This window comes from Miscanthus floridulus, chromosome 9 (genome assembly GCF_019320115.1).
Source record: "Miscanthus floridulus cultivar M001 chromosome 9, ASM1932011v1, whole genome shotgun sequence".
Lineage (NCBI taxonomy): Eukaryota > Viridiplantae > Streptophyta > Magnoliopsida > Poales > Poaceae > Miscanthus > Miscanthus floridulus.
The window spans coordinates 30820747-30840218 of record NC_089588.1 but is presented as its reverse complement, the minus strand read 5'-3'; the positions used below and the strand labels follow the sequence as shown (position 1 = coordinate 30840218).

At 46.6% G+C, this 19472-nt stretch overlaps 1 protein-coding gene across 1 annotated transcript; it reads left to right on the top strand.

The window, feature by feature from the left end:
* Positions 1 to 843: 843 nt before the first annotated feature.
* On the top strand, positions 844 to 18769 carry LOC136479584 (uncharacterized). The gene is made up of 7 exons (XM_066477404.1): positions 844 to 1437; positions 1520 to 1623; positions 1746 to 1835; positions 17753 to 17964; positions 18036 to 18152; positions 18228 to 18372; positions 18704 to 18769. The coding sequence occupies exons 3-7, from the start codon at positions 1785 to 1787 to the stop codon at positions 18767 to 18769; spliced, it is 591 nt and encodes a 196-aa protein (XP_066333501.1). The 5' UTR covers positions 844 to 1437; positions 1520 to 1623; positions 1746 to 1784.
* Positions 18770 to 19472: the final 703 nt, after the last annotated feature.

Below are 19472 nucleotides of genomic sequence, written 5' to 3'. Positions count from 1 at the left end.
ATCCTCTGTGATTGCTGTTGTTGTTACTATTACTTGTGATTTAAATTGATTTTTAGGGTTTGCGTCCGATCTACGGATTTCTCATCTTCTAGGTGCAACTGACTGTTTGAATAGCTCGACACACTCCTCAAGAAAGCTGGTATTACATTCGATCTATTTTTCATTCGTTAAATTTTGCAGTAGATCGATTTCATACTCTGACCCCGGAGGTTCCATGCTCAGTCCCGGAACCTCCGCGATCATACCCGAAGGTTCCGCGTTCTGACTGGTTTCGTGAAGTTGATTAAATTTCAGAAAAAACCTATTCACCCCCTCTATGCCACTTGCCAGATCCTTTTAGTTTGAACCAGCTAAAACATTTGGAATATACGCGTACAACATACTCCCTCCGTCCCCGAATATAAGGTGTGATTTGACTTAGTGTGGTCTTAAGAACATATTTTGACCTATAATTTCTCTTATATTACATAATTTATAGGAACAACAGTTTGTTCGTTTGAAAGGATTTGTAAATACAAATTTTTTTATATAATTAGACTAATTGTTAGTAGAAGGTAACAAATAAAAAATAATAACAATTCACATAAAAAAATAAAAGATAAATTGATGCACGGAAAATACAAAGGATAGGAAAAAAAAGAATGAAAAATAATAAGAAAAAGAAAAAAGGATAAAAAGAAAAAAAAGAAAGAAAGATTAAAAATGAAAAACATGAATCAAAAGAAAAAATATAATTAGAAAATAAACAAGAAATAAACAAAAATAGAAAAAATAAAAAAGTGAAAGTAAAACCACATGAACAAAAAAGAAAAAAGAAAGAAAGGAAACACGTACTGCCTACCTGCTCGCACCAGAGAATCCTGCATCCAGCCAGTTTGCGTGCAGTCATCTTGCGTCCAGCAGAATCATTCGATCTGGGTCGCATGCTAACGGACGAAGCGAGATCGGCGCAGGAATCCTCTGCGCGGCGGGAAACCATCGGCGCACGGTTAAGATTTCCGCTATCGCCCGGCCTATTTCTCCACAAGTGCCGAAGTGCGTCACCAATTCGCGAAGTTCCCGGATGCCCAAAATCCCCAATCCTCCCCAATCAGCCAAATCCAAACCCTAGTGGCCACTGCTTACCGGACAGCGGGCTAGCGGGGCGAGCGAGCAGAAGAGCAGGAGCGAGGGAGCGGCACCGGCGCGGGCATCAGGCTGAGCTGGGGCGCGGCGCGGTCAGGGCCGTCGGCGTCCAGCCGTCCAGGCGACCGGCTGCCAGACGGCCGGGTGCCAGCCGGTCCGGGCGCAGGGCGGCCAGCCAGCAAAGCGGAGTCGGGTGACGGCCTGCCCCAGCCGGCCAGAGGCCAGTGCGGGAGCGACCAGGGACATGGGCTGTCTGCGAGACCAGTGCTGCCGCCGACAGTGAGGTGAGGCCGGCACCAGCCTTCCAGCGAGGTCTCCGTCTCGCTCGCCGCCTGTCGTCTGTTTGCCCTCAGCATAACTGATCCGCGTCTTCTGACCGTATCTTGTCCTGCAGCGCCAAGGCCCGGTTGCTCTTCGACAAAATGCCTCAAGGGAAAACGGCCTTAATGGAGGGGTGCTGCAGGCCGCCTTTTCTAGCTAACAGTTTCGTTCAAATAGGTCATTTCAGTTTGCTAGCCAATGTTTTAAATAGGTTTTTTCTAGCTATTTTCACTCTTTTGTTAGTTTCACAGACTTTTCCTCTAAATTAATATGAATCTCATTGATTTTGTGTTTTGCAGGTAACGGTTTTGGTGGATCACCATACATGTGCGTCTACCATGAGGAGGATAGCTAAAACTCCGTCTCAGAAGTGGGTAGCTAGCAAGGCGGTGAGTATCCTTAGAGATGATCCAAATATTGTATAACACCCTCGGTGTTACACTGTAAATCATTTACTAAAATATGTTATGAGCATCATGTTTGTGTATTAATACATGTAATAAAGAGTGTAGATCAACTTCCGTAACTCAAAACGATCAACGAAAATGTGAAATAAAAGTTAATTCAATAGTCATGTTATGTCACTTAAGGTTGAAAACTAATTTTTTATTAAGGAAAATGCTATAAAACATATATGTGAGACCTTAATAAAGTTTGAAGTACACATTTTATAGAAGATAGTGCAACTTTTTGTTTTAACAAGATAATAACACTAACTAACATTTCTAATAGCTTCGAAATAGAATTTGAAGCAAATTCAACACAAGACGGTCAATTTCTTAAGTCTGAAAATAGATTGACAAAGCTATGTTTGGTAATTTTTGTTGAGAAATTGGGTTAAGGAGTGGTGTGGTATTATAGTCTGTTTAAGTAGCTTATTATATCCTCTAAGGCATGGCAAAGGTGGTTTGGAGATTGGATCAACGGTTTAGATTTTTCGAACGCTTTAAAAACCGTGCACAACACGTTCTCGGCCTGTTTCCTCGCGTGGGCGTGGTCACCGCGTCTCTAGGACGTGACGTCGTCGCCTCGGGCGCCCCGCACGTGCGCACTCTGCAGCGCTCGGTCGGCCTAGCCGCACGATGCTGCTGCCATGCGGGCCCGGTGCCTTGGCCACCGTGTCGCCCTGACGCACGGGCGTCCCATCCCGCTATCGCGCTGCTGCTCTGCTGCTGCCGCTGTCTCGTGTCGCACCATGGCTGCTGCTGCTGCCGTTGCGTCTTCTCGCACAACGCGCTGCATCTTTGGCTGTGTTGATGCCGCCGCACATGGGCATGCACGCCGTCGCCATGCCATTGATGGCACTGCGGCGCGTGGGCCACGCTGGTCGCATGTGTGCAGGTCTGTTGACTAGTGGCTGGCCGCGGGCTGCACCGATCATGCCAACCGCGTCTAGCCAAGCACGCTCGGGCTAAGTCTGGACCGAGCCCCCCCGCCTCCCGTCCGCCCGCGTTCCCCTACCTTTCCCCTTGCCGTCGCCGCTGCGCCGCGACAATGCCTAGACTCAAGAGGCACCTCTCATTAATTCCGCATGCCTACACCTGCGCTCTCTTGTCCTCTCACCACCTGAGCCACCCACAGTCTTGATGACGGCCGATCGGGCGCCAATTTGGCGTTTCTACCCCGGCGAGCCATTAAGGCCACGCTTGGCCGTGGGCGCGGACAGCTCGCTCGCCATTCACCCACTGTCCACTTCGCTATACCACTACTTTCGCCTAGCTCCTTCCTTCGCCCCACTCACCTCATCCTAGTCACTACTGGCTCGCCTTCGTCGCTGATGCAACCGTGTCACCGTAGTGCGCCGCCACCAAGCTCGACCGCACGTGGTCGGCTTCCCTCAGCTGCCCTCTGCCCCAACCATCACTTTGGGCAGACTCACAGATCATCGCATACGCAAATCCATGACGTAGGGCGATGATGAAATTTTGATGTAGATGCTCCATCATCTTGCATGGCCCCGAAGATTGCGTGTGCTCCTTGTCTATTTGCTATTGATGTTACAGGGAATTCCCAACTTCCCCACGCGACATCAGATGTAGGAGCAGAGGGATGCCGTGAAGATCATGTGTCACATCCACCGCTGGCCATAGCCGAACGCCACCGCCATGATGATCCGAGCCACCATGAACGACATCGCCGATGAAGAAATTCACATCTAATTCGCTACAGGATCATCACACACACCCCTACCTGGTGCGCCAAGTGTCGACAGAATATCGTCGACAGTCCTCCGAGGGGTATCCCACGAAGGTAGATTGATCGGCAGTGGTGCACGTAATCAAGAACAAGAAGGCAACAGAGACACAAGAGTTAGACAGGTTCGGGCCATCTACACGACGTAATATCCTACTCCTGTGGTCTGTTGGTTTTTATTGGCTATCGTATGGTATTGCGTATGTTTTGAGGGGGTCCCCTACCCGCCTTATATAGCTGGAGGTAGGGTTACAAGTCGGTTAGATCTAGGAGATAACCGGTAAGTAATAACAGACTACAGGAATCACGGGATCGAGCATATCCTAACAAATCTCATAGTATCTTCAGGATATTGCCCTTGACATCTTATGGTACATGCCGAGCAGTATCGTGCACCGTAAGCCTCCATCTTGTGGTCTGGACTGCCCCTGGCAGCACAGCCTATGTAGTCTGTTGTGGGTACCCGGGGTCGTACCCCCCACAGTAGAGGTTTGGGCCACTTGAAAATTGTTACATGTGCTAATTGGAGTGCAGAGGTGTGGTCCATAGCAGCAGAGTTGAGAGGCATATTGTCAAGTTAAATCAAAGGACCTATACTTGTCTTGAATGGCAGCACACTAGTAAGCCATGCCAATATGTATTGGCCTTTGTGACCCGCGAGCAGGGAGTTGACCTTGAACAATTTATGCATGACTATTACTCAGTTGATAGATTCAGGGCTGCTTATGGTAGAGAGATTGAGCCAATGACAGACAAAACACAATGGCCACATGTTGAACTACCATTTTTAGTTGGTGCACCTCTTGCTAAATTACCGGTAGGAAGACGAAGGAAACTAAGAAGGAAGGGATGGATGGTGAAAGCATCTAGGCCCCTAGTTGAGTTTCAGTGATTAATGACAATACGTGATTACTGTGACTAACGTGTGTTTTGTAGAAACAATTAAGTTAGGTCACGATAATAGAGATCGATTGGGCAATCAAGGTTGTCATGCCCCTACGATGGAAATCATTTCGGTTTTCCAAGGATGGACGACAAGGTTAAGGATGGACTAGTTCTAATTGTCGATTGGAGTTGAAGAGACACTTAGAGTAGTTTAGGACTTTGTTTTTCCTTTGGCCGTACTATTAAGGGGGGTATGAACGGGTAGTTTGACCTAGGTGAGTCTAGTGAGTTAGGTGTGGTGCACACTTGTTAAAACTAGCACTACGTAGCTCCATAATAGTCCTTTGATCCAATGGAGCAAACTTCATTCACATATGATCGAGAGTTGGAAGTGAATGGAGGGTCAAATACTGACCGGACGCTGGCTCCGGTGTGACTGGACGCTGGCTCAGGGTTCGGTCAGTTCATTTGACCAAGGTGAAAGCGTCTGGAAGTGACCGGATGCTGTGAGGTCATGTCACCGGATGCTGAGGGCCAGCGTCCGGTCGACTCCAGTAAGGTCCCAGAGAGGGATTATCCTGATCGGACGCGTCCAATCAATGCTGACTGGACGCTGATCAGGTTTCGGTTACTGACCGGACGCTGCTCAGCAAGTGACCGGACGCTGGGGGTCTAGAGTCCGGTCGACATCAGTAAGGTTCCAGTGAAGGGAAAACGTGACCGGACGCGTCCGGTCAGTGCTGATCGGATGCTGCCAGTGTTCGGTCAACACTTAACCACTAGAGTTCGAGGTGTACTGACCGGTGCGTCCGGTCAACATGACCGGAGCGTCCGGTCACCCCGTAGAGGCACATAATGGTTCGTTTTTCAGCCGGTGTTATAAATACAATCTCCGCTCGTGTGTGGGGGTACTTTTGCTCATTCCAACAGTTGAGAAACACCTTAGAGAGTGCCAAGAAGAGCAAGGTCCTAGTGAGGTGATTGAGATTTGAGAATCCCAAAGAGAGACCTCATTAGTGAAGATCAAGAGTAGCAAAGTGTGCATCCACCTTCTCATTAGGCTTGTCGTGGTCAAGTGAGAGTTCGTGCTTGTTACTCTTGGTGATCGCCATCACCTAGGTGGCTTGGTGGTGATTGGGAGTTTGGTGATCACCCGGCGGAGCTTGTGGGTGACCCAACTCAAGTTGTGAGCGGTTGTGGGTGATTCACCGCGATGGAGTGTCGAAGAATCAACCCGTAGAGAGCACTTGATCCTTGCGTGGATCAAGGGGGAGCTACACCCTTGCGCAGGTGCTCCAATGAGGACTAGTGGGGAGTGGCGACTCTCCGATACCTTGGCAAAACATCACCGCGTTCCTCCCTCTCTATTTACTTTGAGCAATTCAACTCTTGTCTTTACATTCATAGAATTGCCCTGCTAGAGTAGGATTGGAACTTAGGTTGCAAGTCTTTTGTGCGGTAGAACTATTAGAAACACTTTCTAGGCACAAGGGGTAATTGGGCTAACCATAGGATTTAATTATTGCAAAGAAATTTAGAATTAGCCCAATTCACCCCCCTCCTCTTGGGTATCTTGATCCTTTCAATTGGTATCGGAGCCTCGTGCTCACGTATTTAGGCTTAACCGCCTAGAGCAAGATGTCTCACGGGGATGTACCTCCTCCTATCTTTGAGGGAGATGATTTTCTTTATTGGAAAATTCGCATGGAGGCGTATCTAGAAGCTCTAGATGTTGGTATTCTTAGAGCCGCCTCACAAGGCTTCCCAAAACCTCAGGATGCTACACACCTACAAGGCGATGAGGTGAATTACGAGAAGTGGAATGCAAAGGCTCGAAACACCATCTTTAGAGGCCTTTGCAAAGATGTGTTCAATCGGGTGAGGAACCACAAAGACGCCCATGCACTATGGTCGGACGTTTGTGCGCTCCATGAGGAAACTAAGAGTGAGAGTGAGGAACGCTATCATCTTGTCATGAAAAAGCTCAACTCTTTTGAAATGCTTCCTAAGGAATGTGCTAATGAAATGTATTCACGTTTGAATGTTCTTGTAGTGGAAGTCAATGGGCTTAGACTCACTCAAATGCAACCATCCGATGTTGTAAGAAAGATCTTGAGTGTTCTCTCCATTAACAAATATGGGCATATTATGACCATGCTACATCAAGGTGATCTTTCCACCGCTACACCGACACAAATCTTGGGAAAGATCAATGCTCATAAGATGTACATGCACATCACGCCACAAGATGGCTCATCCTCTACCAAGAAGAAAGATAAGGACTTAGCATTCAAAGCTAGCCAAGAGAAGGGCAAGGCAAGACTTGAGTATGAGAGCTCAAGTGATGATAAAGTTGATGATGAAAGTCTTGCTCTCATGGTGAAGAAGACCGCCAAGATGCTAAAGAAGCTCAACAAGAGTGGCATCAAGTTTGATGGCAAGAAGAAGTTCTTCACTAGCTCTAGAAGGAAGCCAATCTCCGAGATGGATTGCTTCAATTGTGGAGAACTTGGTCATCTAGCACACCAATGCACTAAGCCCAAGAAAGACAAGTTTAAGAACAAATACAAGGGCAAGAAAGATGACTCAAGCAATGAAGAAGAAGAAGAGAAGAAGAAGAACAAGCCATACAAGAAGAGAGATGGCAAAAAGAGGGACTTCCACAAGAAGAAGAAGAGTGGAAAGGCATACATTGTCAGTGATTGGCTCACAGACATTGATTCATCTAGTGCCTCATCCGATGATGATAGTGACAATGAGAAGGTGGCCGCAATTGTTATCAACTCTTCATCATCTTCATCGCCACCACCGCCATCATCCTACACACCTATGTCTTATGGCCAAGGGTGACCGTAAGGTATCTAACAATGATGATAGTAGTGATGATGAGCACGCTAGTGATGATGATAGCGATAGTGATGATGATGAATATGAATCACCTACTTATGATGATCTAGCTAGATTGCTAAAACAATACACTAAGATCATTATAAAAACTAGAGCTAAGAATAAAAAGCCAGAAGCTAAAAATGATGCTCTTTTAGCAAAATGTGATGTAGCCGAAAAGGCTAGTGTTGAGCTTAGAGAAGCAAATGATGCTATAACATCCAAACTCAAGGATCTCAAATCTTCTAAGAAAGAGCTTAAAGATAAACATGATAAACTTGAGAGGACACATAATGAGCTCATCACTAGCCACAACAAGCTAAGAGAAGAATATACTACTCTTAAGGTTAATCATGATACTCTTGTTATTGCTCAAGAATTCTTATCCAATGAGCCACATGATGCTACTAACGATGTTGTTAAGATTGATATAGCTACATCACGTGATGACTTGATTATTGAGAGCATTGAGCAAAGTTCTAGTAGCAAGGGCAAGCAAGTGGTTGAAGCCAATGACTATGATGAGTTTGTCAAGCTCAAGAATGACAATGAAAAGCTCAAGAAAGATCTTGAAGAACTCAAAACCACCAAGTCTATTGTTCTAGAAACTATTGTTCATGATGATGGTTTGATCCTTAAGAATGAGAAGCTCAAAGATGAGAACAAGAAGCTCAAGGAAGAGAAGAACAATGATGCTCTCAAGGAAGAAAATAAGAAGCTCAAGTTGGAGAAAGAGCATCTTAAGATTGGATTGAGCAAGTTCACTAGAGGCAAGCATCTTCAAAGTGAGCTACTTATGAACACCGTCATGAAGATGGATAGAAGTGGCATTAGGTACTTGGCAAATCAAGAGAAGAAGGCTCAAGCTCAACAACAACATAAGTCCAAGCCAAAGCCAAAGAGATGTTTTGAGTGTGGACAAGAAGGCCACTTTGCTCATGAGTGCCAAACTCCACCACCACAACCCTTGCCCAAGCATGCTAGACCTTTTGCCTTCAATGCTCACTACATGCTTAGAAAGGATTCTAGTGGAAAGATGAAAGTGATGTTCTTAGGTCCTCCCAACAAGAATATGCCTAAGAAAATTTGGGTTGCAAAGTCACTTGTTGAGAAGGTGAAGGGCCCTCAACAAGTTTGAGTTCCTAAAGCTTGATCTCTTGTGTGTAGGTGAACTACAAGACTGGAGGAAGTCATTGGGTTATTGATAGTGGTTGCACACAACATATGACTGGTGATCCTCGTATGTTCACCTCACTAGATGAAGAAGTAGATGGACAAGAAAGAATCACATTTGGAGATAACTCAAAGGGCAAGGTCAAATGATTGGGCAAAGTGACAATATCAAATGATCATTCCATCTCCAATGTGCTATATGTTGCTTCATTGAGTTTCAACTTGCTATCCGTTGGACAATTGTGTGATCTTGGCTTCCAATGCTTGTTTACCGAGAAGGAGGTTGTTGTATCCAAGAAGGATGATGATCATGTGATATTCAAAGGATTTAGATACAACAACCTATATCTAGTGGACTTCACCTCTGAAGATGCAAACTTGAAGACATGCCTATTCACCAAAACAACACTTGGGTGGCTATGGCATAGAAGACTTGCCCATGTTGGGATGAGCTCACTCAAGAAGCTAATGAAGAATGATTTGGTGAGAGGATTGAAGGATGTGAAGTTTGAGAAGGACAAGCTTTGTAGTGCATGTCAAGCCAGCAAGCAAGTTGCAAATACCCATCCAACAAAAGCTTTCATGTCAACTGCAAGAGTGCTAGAACTCCTTCACATGAATTTATTTGGACCAACAACATACAAGAGTTTGGGAGGAAATCTTTATTGTCTTGTGATTGTTGATGACTATTCAAGGTATACATGGGTATTCTTCCTTCATGATAAATCTGAAGTTGCATCTTGCTTCAAGAAGTTTGCCAAGAGAGCACAAAATGAATTTGAAGTGAAGCTCAAGAAGATAAGAAGTGACAATAGGAAAGAATTTGACAACACAAACATAGAAGCTTATTGTGATGAAGTTGGAATCAAACATGAAGTCTCCGCAACATATACTCCTCAACAAAATGGTGTAGTTGAGAGGAAGAAATGGACATTGATCACTCTTGCAAGAACAATGCTTGATGAGTACAACACCCCCGAAGCTCTATGGGCGGAAGCAATCAACACCGCATGCTATGCATCCAACCGCCTATTCCTTCAAAAGTTCCTTGGCAAGACACCTTATGAGTTGCTCAATGGAAAGAAGTCGGACGTCTCCTTCTTTAGGGTGTTTGGTTGCAAATGCTACATCTACAAGAAGCGGTAACACCTAGGGAAGTTTCAAAGACATTGTGATATTGGTTTTCTTGTTGGTTACTCATCAAAGTCCAAAGCATATAGAGTATTTAATCATGCCACCGGCTTGGTTGAAGAAACATATGATGTGGAATTTGATGCTCCATGAACAAATGGTGGTACAAGCACAAGATGTTGATGCTCCACAACCTCCCCCTCAAGTGGTCAATAGAAGAAATACACCTCTACTTCAAGATCATCCACAAGATCTCATCATAGGGAGTCCATCAAAGGGTGTAATGACTTGATCTCAAAAACTTGCTTCATTTATTGCTCATCACTCTTTTGTCTCTTGCTTTGAGCCTACTAAGGTAGAAGAAGCTCTTCAACATCTGGATTGCATAAATGCCATGCATGAAGAGTTGAACAACTTCACCCGCAATGAAGTTTGGACTCTTGAAGAGAGGCCAAAAGGTGCAAGAGTCATTGGAACAAAGTGGGTGTTCCGAAACAAGCAAGATGATCAAGGTGTTGTTGTGAGGAACAAGGCAAGACTAGTTGCAAAAGGGTTCTCTCAAGTTGAAGGTTTGGATTTTGGAAAGACCTTTGCACCGGTTGCAAGATTAGAAGCCATCCGTATCCTCCTTGCATATGCATCACATCATGAAATAAAACTATATCAAATGGATGTGAAAAGTGCATTTTTAAATGGCTTCATTAATGAACTAGTCTATGTTGATCAACCTCCCAGGTTTGAAGACCCTAGATATCCTAATCATGTTTATAGGTTGTCCAAGGCATTATATGGGCTTAAGCAAGCCCTAAGAGCTTGGTATGAACGCCTTCGGGATTTCCTCATTGAGAAGGTCGACACCACACTATTCACCAAGAAGCTTGATGGGCATATCTTCATTTGTCAAGTATATGTTGATGATATCATCTTTGGATCATCAAATGAAGATTCATGCAAAGAGTTTGGTGAATTGATGTCGAAGGAGTTCGAGATGTCAATGATTGGAGAGCTTACATTCTTTCTTGGTTTTCAAGTCAAGCAAATGAGAGAAGGGATTTTCATCTCTCAAGAGAAATATACTAATGATCTTCTCAAGAGATTCAAGATGGATGAATGTAAGCCAATAAAGACACCAATGCCAACTAATGGACATCTCAACCTAGATGAGGGAGGTAACCCTATTGATCAAACTCTCTACCGCTCTATGATTGGTAGCTTATTATATTTGACCGCATCTAAGCCCGACATCATGTTTAGTGTGTGTATGTGTGCTAGATTTTAAGCTAATCCTAAGGAAACTCATTTAATTGCCGTAAAAAGAATCCTTAGGTATCTCAAGCACACACCAAGCATTGGCCTTTGGTATCCCAAGGGAGCTATATTTGAATTAGTTGGCTATTCCGATTCAGATTATGCCAGATGCAAAGTTGATAGAAAAAGCACATTCGGAGGGTGCCATTTGCTTGGTGGATCACTTGTGTCTTGGTCCTCCAAGAAACAAAATAGTGTGGCGTTGTCCACCGCCGAAGCGGAATACATTGCCGTGGGTGCTTGTTGTGCACAAATACTTTACATGAAACAAACTTTGCTAGACTATGGTGTAGTTCTAGATAAAGTACCTCTTTTGTGCGATAATGAAAGTGCGGTAAAACTTGCAAATAATCCGGTTCAACACTCTCGCACAAAGCACATAGATATTCGCCATCACTTTCTTAGAGATCATGTTGCTAAAAATGATATATCACTAGAAGGTGTAAGGACCGAGGATGAATTGGCGGATATCTTCACTAAACCGCTAGATGAGGCAACATTTTGTAGATTGCGGAATGAGCTCAATGTGCTTGATTTGAGCAACTTCACTAAAAATTGAGCTTGTGTTGTCCTTTGCATTGCATTGTAATATACAACATGTTTAATGTTTTGTAATGCATATAGGGCTTGTCTAACATAGTTAAGATAACCGCCGAAAAGCGTGTGAAGAAGCTTAACCTTGGATCAAACTTGACAAGCAACTAGATTTACTTTCAAGTATTGCATTACATATGCATGATTGTTGTTTGTCGTTTATCTTAATTTGCCCTCTTATTGCCTATTTTCTTAAAAAGAATTATAGCCTAAGGCAAAATATTTTGAAAAAACTTGAGGGTTTGAGAGAGGTCACTCATATCAGTCCTAATTGGTGTTTATTTGGATCTTATTCGAGTTGGGACTTGATTGGGAACAGGCAACACGAAGGACTTTGAAGATTTGCTGAAGAAAGAGTGACCGGACGCTGCACCGGACTTTGGAGTCCAGCGTCCGATCAGTTCACAGGAGGTGAACTTGCTGCGAAGGAGTGACCGGACTCTGGCTTTCAGCGTCCGGTCAGAAGGCTTTTAGCGTCTGGTCATGAGGAAGAAAATGAAGGCTGTATTGACCGGACTCTGGCTGCGTCCGGTCAGTGTCCACCAGACACGTCCGGTCACGATTCCAGAGGAATTGGACCTCTATGGAATCGACCGAACGTTGGGTGGCCGCGTCCGGTCGCTGCCACCAGAGCGTCCGATCAATGGGGAACGTGTGTTTTTAGGACTCTTTTCTCCTTTCCTATTCTATCTCGTCGGGGAACCCTATTTAATCTAATCCACCGAGCATGTCCTGTACCCCGCATCCGCGCCGCCGCATCGCCCTAATCCGAGCTCCACGCCGCCGCACGTGGGCCTCCTCGTATCTTCCAGCGCTGCCGCACGGCCCGGCCTCCACGCGCCCGTGCGCCGCCCGCCGCAGTGCCCCTGTCCCCACGCCGCCGCACGCCTGCCTACGCCGCCGTTCCTGCGCGCCACCGCTGCTCTTGCCCATGCACCACCGCATCACCGCACGCCGCCGCTGCTCTTGTCCTCGCGCCACCGCTACTCTTGCCCCCATGCCGCCGCAAATCCCACCATGGCAGAGCCACCATGCCTCCACTACCCTAGCTGTCGCCGATTCATAGCAGTAGCACCACCATTGGATCTCTAGTGCCGCTGCCGTACCCTAGCGCCTACATTGCTTCCTCACCGAAGAGCCTCCTGCGCTTCGCTAACCCTAGCTTCGTTGCCGACCCGGTGATTCCCTGATCCTTTCCTTGTCTCATCGTTTCACCGGATCGTCAGGTAGCAAGCCTCCATTTCAATCTCGTATCTAAATTGCTTGCTTCCTAGGGTTTCGCATTTATTAGATATATTGTATTTATTTGTATATCCTTTCTATTCCATCATGCAGCGAGCCGGTTCTGTTGAGGTGTCAGTGACAATTTTCAGTTAACTCGGGGCCAAGCTCGCAAGTACGAAACGAGGCCAAGCCTAAAAAGTGTCAGCGACAGTTGATCTTTGTCAGAGGCAGTTGTTTCTTTGTCAGGGGCAGTTGATTCATCTTTGATCCTTCAAATGGCTCGAACAAAGAATGTCGGAGGTGGTCCCGGTGACGAGGATCCAAGGCCCCCGCCTCGCCAGCCTACAGAATCAAAATGCAAGGCGACCAAGAAGTTGGCAGTGAGGAAGCGCAAGTATCCAGATGCAGATACAGCGAGAGCCGCCGCAGTTGCTGAGGCCGCAGAGCATGCCGAGAGAGGAGGCGCTCGCAGTGGAGTCCGGTGGAGTCCGGATTGCTGATCAGCTCTCACCAGAGGCAAGGGCTTCACTTGAGCGAGTTGAGCGCCTTCATGGTGGTCCTGCTGGGACCCTCATGATTGGAGGACGGCGTGTTGCCATTGATGAGGTTCAGCCTCAAGGGGAGCCATAGCAACATCCTCAGCCAGCACAGCAGACTCAGGAGCCGTAGCCAGCACAGCAGTCTCAAGAGGGTGAACAGGCCGAGCAGGTCGAGGAGATAGAGCCGGCACCACAGCCACAATTACGCCGCTCTGGTCGTACTCGTGTCCCAGTTACACCGAGGGCAGACACTCAGCGTAGAGGTTCTCGTCTACTACCTCGACCACAGGGTCTGCCTCTAGTGACCCATCTTGACCTAAGGACCACCATGGTCAAGCAGGTGTAGCAGCTGAGGTTCGTGGACTTTGAGGTGTGGTTTCCACCTAGGAGGGATGAGAGAGCATCAGAGGGATTCTATACACCCCTGCAGGAGGACTTCTATAATGCCTATCTGAATAGTGGAGCTGTTTTTAGATCACAGAGGGTATGCAACATAGAGTCTATTGTTGCAGCAGCTGGAGAGCACATTCGCCCCTACCTTGCATATCTGTCGGGGCTGACAGATATGATTGGACGGACCGGATTATATGTTCCATCTTGGGTTCGTTAGTTCTATACATCTCTCTGGATTGACCCCCAGCACAGGTTCATTCACTTTGCATTCGGAGGCAGAGACTATCGGCTGACGAGCACCAGGGTTAGGGAGATTCTCAGGCTTCAGGAGCAGCTAGTCAGGCTCCATGAGGTGTGCTATGGACAGACCGCACCCCCCAGACGCCCTCATGGTGGTATGGTACCTCCTACGGACTTGGTTCATCACTGTTTCACAGAGCCCTTTGGCGAGGGGTCACAGAGGAACCCCAGTGATCTCACGCCCACCGCTCGCATGATTGAGGCTATTATGAGGGGGACTTTACTTCCGAGGATGGGATATAGAGAGGGATTGACTCGGATATAGATATGGCTTCTCAACTCTCTGATGCAGCAGACATTTTTTGATATCTATGATCTTCTTCTGTCAGAGATGGAGGACACTATAGCTGAGGGCTTCAGAGGTCACAGGCAGCTACCCTATGCTCATTGGATCACATTCCTTATTCATAGAGCAGTTATAGTTAGGTCGCCTGAGATGATTGCTAAGTATAGTGGTGCCACGATAGAGTTCCTTGCTTATAACCTGACTCAGATGATCCGCCACAGTACACCACAGGCACCTAGTCAGCCGCATCGTCGTCCAGAGGTGCCAGAGACTATAGCCCAGCAGGACGATATTATCAGGGGCATTGCAGCCACAGAGGAGGAGCAGCTTGCTCAGCAGGAGGGGTTGGTCACTAGCGAGCCCAGTGATAGTTCTGATGATGACTACCATCCCATTCCACAGATGCCTCCACGATGACATGATGCGGAGGTCGGTAGCTCTAGTTCAGTGCCACCTGCCCCACAGATAGACCCCGCTCTTCTTGCTATACTTGAGCGGATGAGGCAGGACCAGGCCAGACAGGCTCAGGAGATAGCTGCTACATTTGCTCAGTTCCAGATTCGGCAGGACGAGTTCCAACAACAACAGCTAGTTATTCAGCAGCAGACACATGCTCTACAGCAGCAGCAGCAGGCTATGCATCAGCAGCAGATCCTCATGCAGCAGTAGCTTCTCGGATTCATGCAGCATGTAGTGACAGCGATTGGGGCCCCACCGCCACAGGCTTCGCCCTAGCTTGGTCAGCCTGCTACCACTTCGATGACTCCAGCGTTACAGCCTAATGGGCTTTAGAGTCAGGGACAGCCACCAGCACAGTATGCTTCACCGACAGAGCAGGTGTCCCAGTGGTTCGCTTCGCCAGTGGTAGCCCCGCAATTCACACCATTCTAGACGGGCTTCACACCGGCACAGACGTCGTCGCTGCTTGAGCCAGACACTTCAGTCTCAAGGAGTCTTGGAGCTTCCTTCAGTGAGTTGACAGGGCAGCCCACTCCTCCATACCTGCATGTTTCAGGTCCTTGTACGGCTGCACCTATCACAGCGACGACAGAGACGCTCCCCTCCTTAGTGGCATCATCAGAGCCGGCTGCTTCAGTTATACCAGCTCAGCCTACAGCAGCACCAGTTCCTGATTCGACCCAGACTACTTTAGCATCACTTCCAGCTTCAGAGGGTCAGATAGCTCAGAGCTCAGGATCAGATGATGATGACACCCAGTTCCACCTCGCTCCTCGTACCTCAGCGCCCGGCTCGTCCGCTGCAGCCCCGTCGACCAATCCTTAGGTTTTGGTGTTTGACGCCAAAGGGGGAGAGGGTTCGAGTATGTTAGGCTTAGGGGGAGCTACTTATCTAGGGGGAGCTTAGTTATTATATTAGCTTATCTATTACATTTGGAGTTTTTATATGTGAGATACACAATTATGCATTTGTGTGTGTGATACATTATGCATTCATGTTTACTACTATATTTATGTGATAGTGATAACTACGTGATCGTGATATATGACATGTGTGCTCTCTACTTTGAATTCTTTATATGTCATATCACTTGTGCTATGCTCATTTCCCTTTGCTTCCGCGCTTTACTCCGATGCAAGTGAGCTTTATTACTTGTACTCATGCTTATTTCATATCTTTTGAGTACATCATGTTGGCTTGGGTCATATAAGCTTGTCTAACACTTTTGTTCTTATTGCCAAAAGCTTATATGAACCAAGCATGTTAAAAACCTCATCTCTTTCACATACTCGAGGTAGTATTGTCATCAATCACCAAAAATGGGGAGATTGAAAGCATCTAGGCCCCTAGTTGAGTTTCGTTGATTAATGACAATACGTGATTACTGTGACTAACGTGTGTTTTGCAGAAACAATTAAGTTAGGTCACGGTAATGGAGATCGATTGGCCAATCAAGGTTGTCATGCCCCTACGATGGAAATTGTTTCGGTTTTCAAAGGATGGACGACAAGGTTAAGGATGGACTAGTTCTAAGTGTCGATTGGAGTTGGAGAGACACTTAGAGTAGTTTAGGACTTTGTTTTTCCTTTGGCCGTACTATTAAGGGGGGTATGAATGGGTAGCTTGACCTAGGTGAGTCTAGTGAGTTAGGTGTGGTGCACACTTGTTAAAACTAGCACTAGGTAGCTCCATAACAATCCTTTGATCCAATGGAGCAAACTTCATTCACATATGATTGAGAGTTGGAAGTGAATGGAGGGTCAAATACTGACCGGACGCTGGCTCAGGGTCCGGTCAGTTCATTTGACCAAGGTGAAAGCGTCTGGAAGTGACCGGACGCTGTGAGGTCATGTCATCGGACGCTGAGGGCCAGCGGCTGGTCGACTCCAGTAAGGTCCCAGAGAGGGAGAATCCTGATCGGACGCGTCTGGTCAATGCTGACCGGACGCTGATCAGGTTCCGGTTACTAACCGGACGCTGCTCAGCAAGTGACCGGACGTTGGGGGTCCAGAGTCCGGTCGACATCAGTAAGGTTCCAGTGAAGGGAAAACGTGACCGGACGCGTTTGGTCAGTGCTGATCGGATGCTGCCAGTGTCCGGTCAATACTTAACCACTAGAGTTCGGGGTGTACTGACCGGTGCGTCCGGTCAACATGACCGGAGCGTCCGGTCACCCCGTAGAGGCACATAATGGTTCGTTTTTCAGCCGGTGTTATAAATACAACCTCCGCTCGTGTGTGGGGGTACTTTTGCTCATTCCAACAGTTGAGAAACACCTTAGAGAGTGCCAAGAAGAGCAAGGTCCTAGTGAGGTGATTGAGATTTGAGAATCCCAAAGAGAGACCTCATTAGTGAAGATCAAGAGTAGCAAAGTGTGCATTCACCTTCTCATTAGGCTTGTCGTGGTCAAGTGAGAGTTCGTGCTTGTTACTCTTGGTGATCGCCATCACCTAGACGGCTTGGTGGTAATTGGGAGTTTGGTGATCACCCGGCGGAGCTTGTGGGTAACCCAACTCAAGTTGTGAGCGGTTGTGGGTGATTCACCGCGACGGAGTGTCGAAGAATCAACCCGTAGAGAGCACTTGATCCTTGCGCGGATCAAGGGGGAGCTACACCCTTGCGCGGGTGCTCCAACGAGGACTAGTGGGGAGTGGCGACTCTCCGATACCTCGACAAAACATCGCCGCGTTCCTCCCTCTCTATTTACTTTGAGCATTTACTTTGAGCAATTCAATTCTTGTCTTTACATTCATAGAATTGCCATGCTAGAGTAGGATTGGAACTTAGGTTGCAAGTCTTTTGTGCGGTAGAACTATTAGAAACTCTTTCTAGGCACAAGGGGTAATTGGGCTAACCATAGGATTTAATTATTGCAAAGAAATTTAGAATTAGCCAAATTCACCCCCCCCCCTCTTAGGCATCTTGATCCTTTCAGATGGAAGGTGGCCACAAGAAGAAAGGTTCCAAAGATGGTGAAGGTACCAACGAGGGTGAAGGTACCAACAATGGATGTGACGACGCTACTGCTCCAACCAATGCAAAGGGAAAGAAGATGATTAGAAGACCTATGACTTGCAAAAGATACGGTGAAAAAGGTCACTGGCAAGCTAATGCCAAGTGCCCACTCAATGTGACAGCAAAAAAGAGGTAAGTAATTATTTTCTTTATCAAAAACTTGAATGAAAATGTCATTATTAATTTATTTATTATGCTTGTAGGAAGCGTAGACAACATACGAAGAATGTTACAAAAGCTGCGCCAGCAGAACTTAGTATCCCACAGAGGCCAACTAGAGAAGAAATACTACGAGATAGTCCAGGAAGGGTCACTAGAAGGTAAGGAATACTAACATATTTACCATATACTAATTCTTTTCATGCATCTAATTGTCGTACTGTATTCATGTGCAGCAAGCTTGCGTTCTTGTTCGGAGAGGGCACTTCTTCACAAACTGACACCAGTAGTCCTGTGAGGATGCCTACTGTGTCTACACCAAAAAAAGATGACTCCAAACAGAAAGCTACATATTGGATGATTTTTTTTAGCTTTGATGAGGTATAAACTCATGCTTTATTTCATATGACTTGGATCTTGTTTGGAACAAAATTATGGTTTTGTGAGATGAACTTGTTTATGCTAAATTAATGGATTTATGACATGTACTCATTTGTGCTAAATTCATAGTATTATCTATTACATGTAATTGCATATGGCTCATTTTTGTTAGAGGAGGAGCATTCATGGTGCTAAATTATGGTCCTGTGCATTGCTTATTTGCTTGCTGGGGCGAGGGCTAGCTCCTAGAGTCCTAGCAGAGAGGAAATCTGTAGCGTGTGTAGTGCTCTACTTGTGGTTTTTGAATTTTTGATACTGCTCCGGATCACAGAGCCAAGGCAGCGGCAAGCCAGCCACCCGGCGGCAGCAGGCGGCCAGCCCAGGAAAACCAGCGTAGTGTCATCTAAATGACTGAAGGGTAAAAGGGTTATTTTGGGGAACAAATACATGTATTTAGATGAGAAAAGAGACTTCATACACATAATGTCATGAAAATCAAGAAGTCAACGTTTCAAGGGTTATTTTTATGAATACGATGTTTGGAGTCCTATATTTGCTAAGCGTGTTGTTTGGAGTACTAAATATGCAATTTTCTCCTTGTATATATATATAGAGAGAGATCGAGAGAGATGGGTGGTGGAGTGTGCTGAGCTATGATTCAGGAGTGATTGGAGGCGGTGGATTGGATCGGATATCGGAGATAGTGGTGGATTATCTGAATTTTAATTTGTTAGTGCGGTGGTCAGCTGGCGTGGCGTGGAGATTGGGGGCGGGCGACTGAATGATCGGCTTACCGGCCGGCCGTTTGGCACTGAGCGGCACTAAGTGGCAGGCGAACTGAATTTCTACGTGGGGCTCCATGTTCTGATTGACTTCTCGTGTCATTCAGACAGGTTGAGTTTTTTTTGTGGGGGATTACATTATTTTAGGCGGATGGACACGTTGAGTTAGGCGTGGGATTGGGGCGGCCGCCGGCGTCGTCGTGACGGGGGTTGACAAACACGAAGAACCGATGCAAAGCGGGCACGTCCTGGTGGAAGGGGAACGTTGCGTAGTGACGTAGTCTGCTCCGGCCTTGGTTCACACTTCTGGGACTTCTT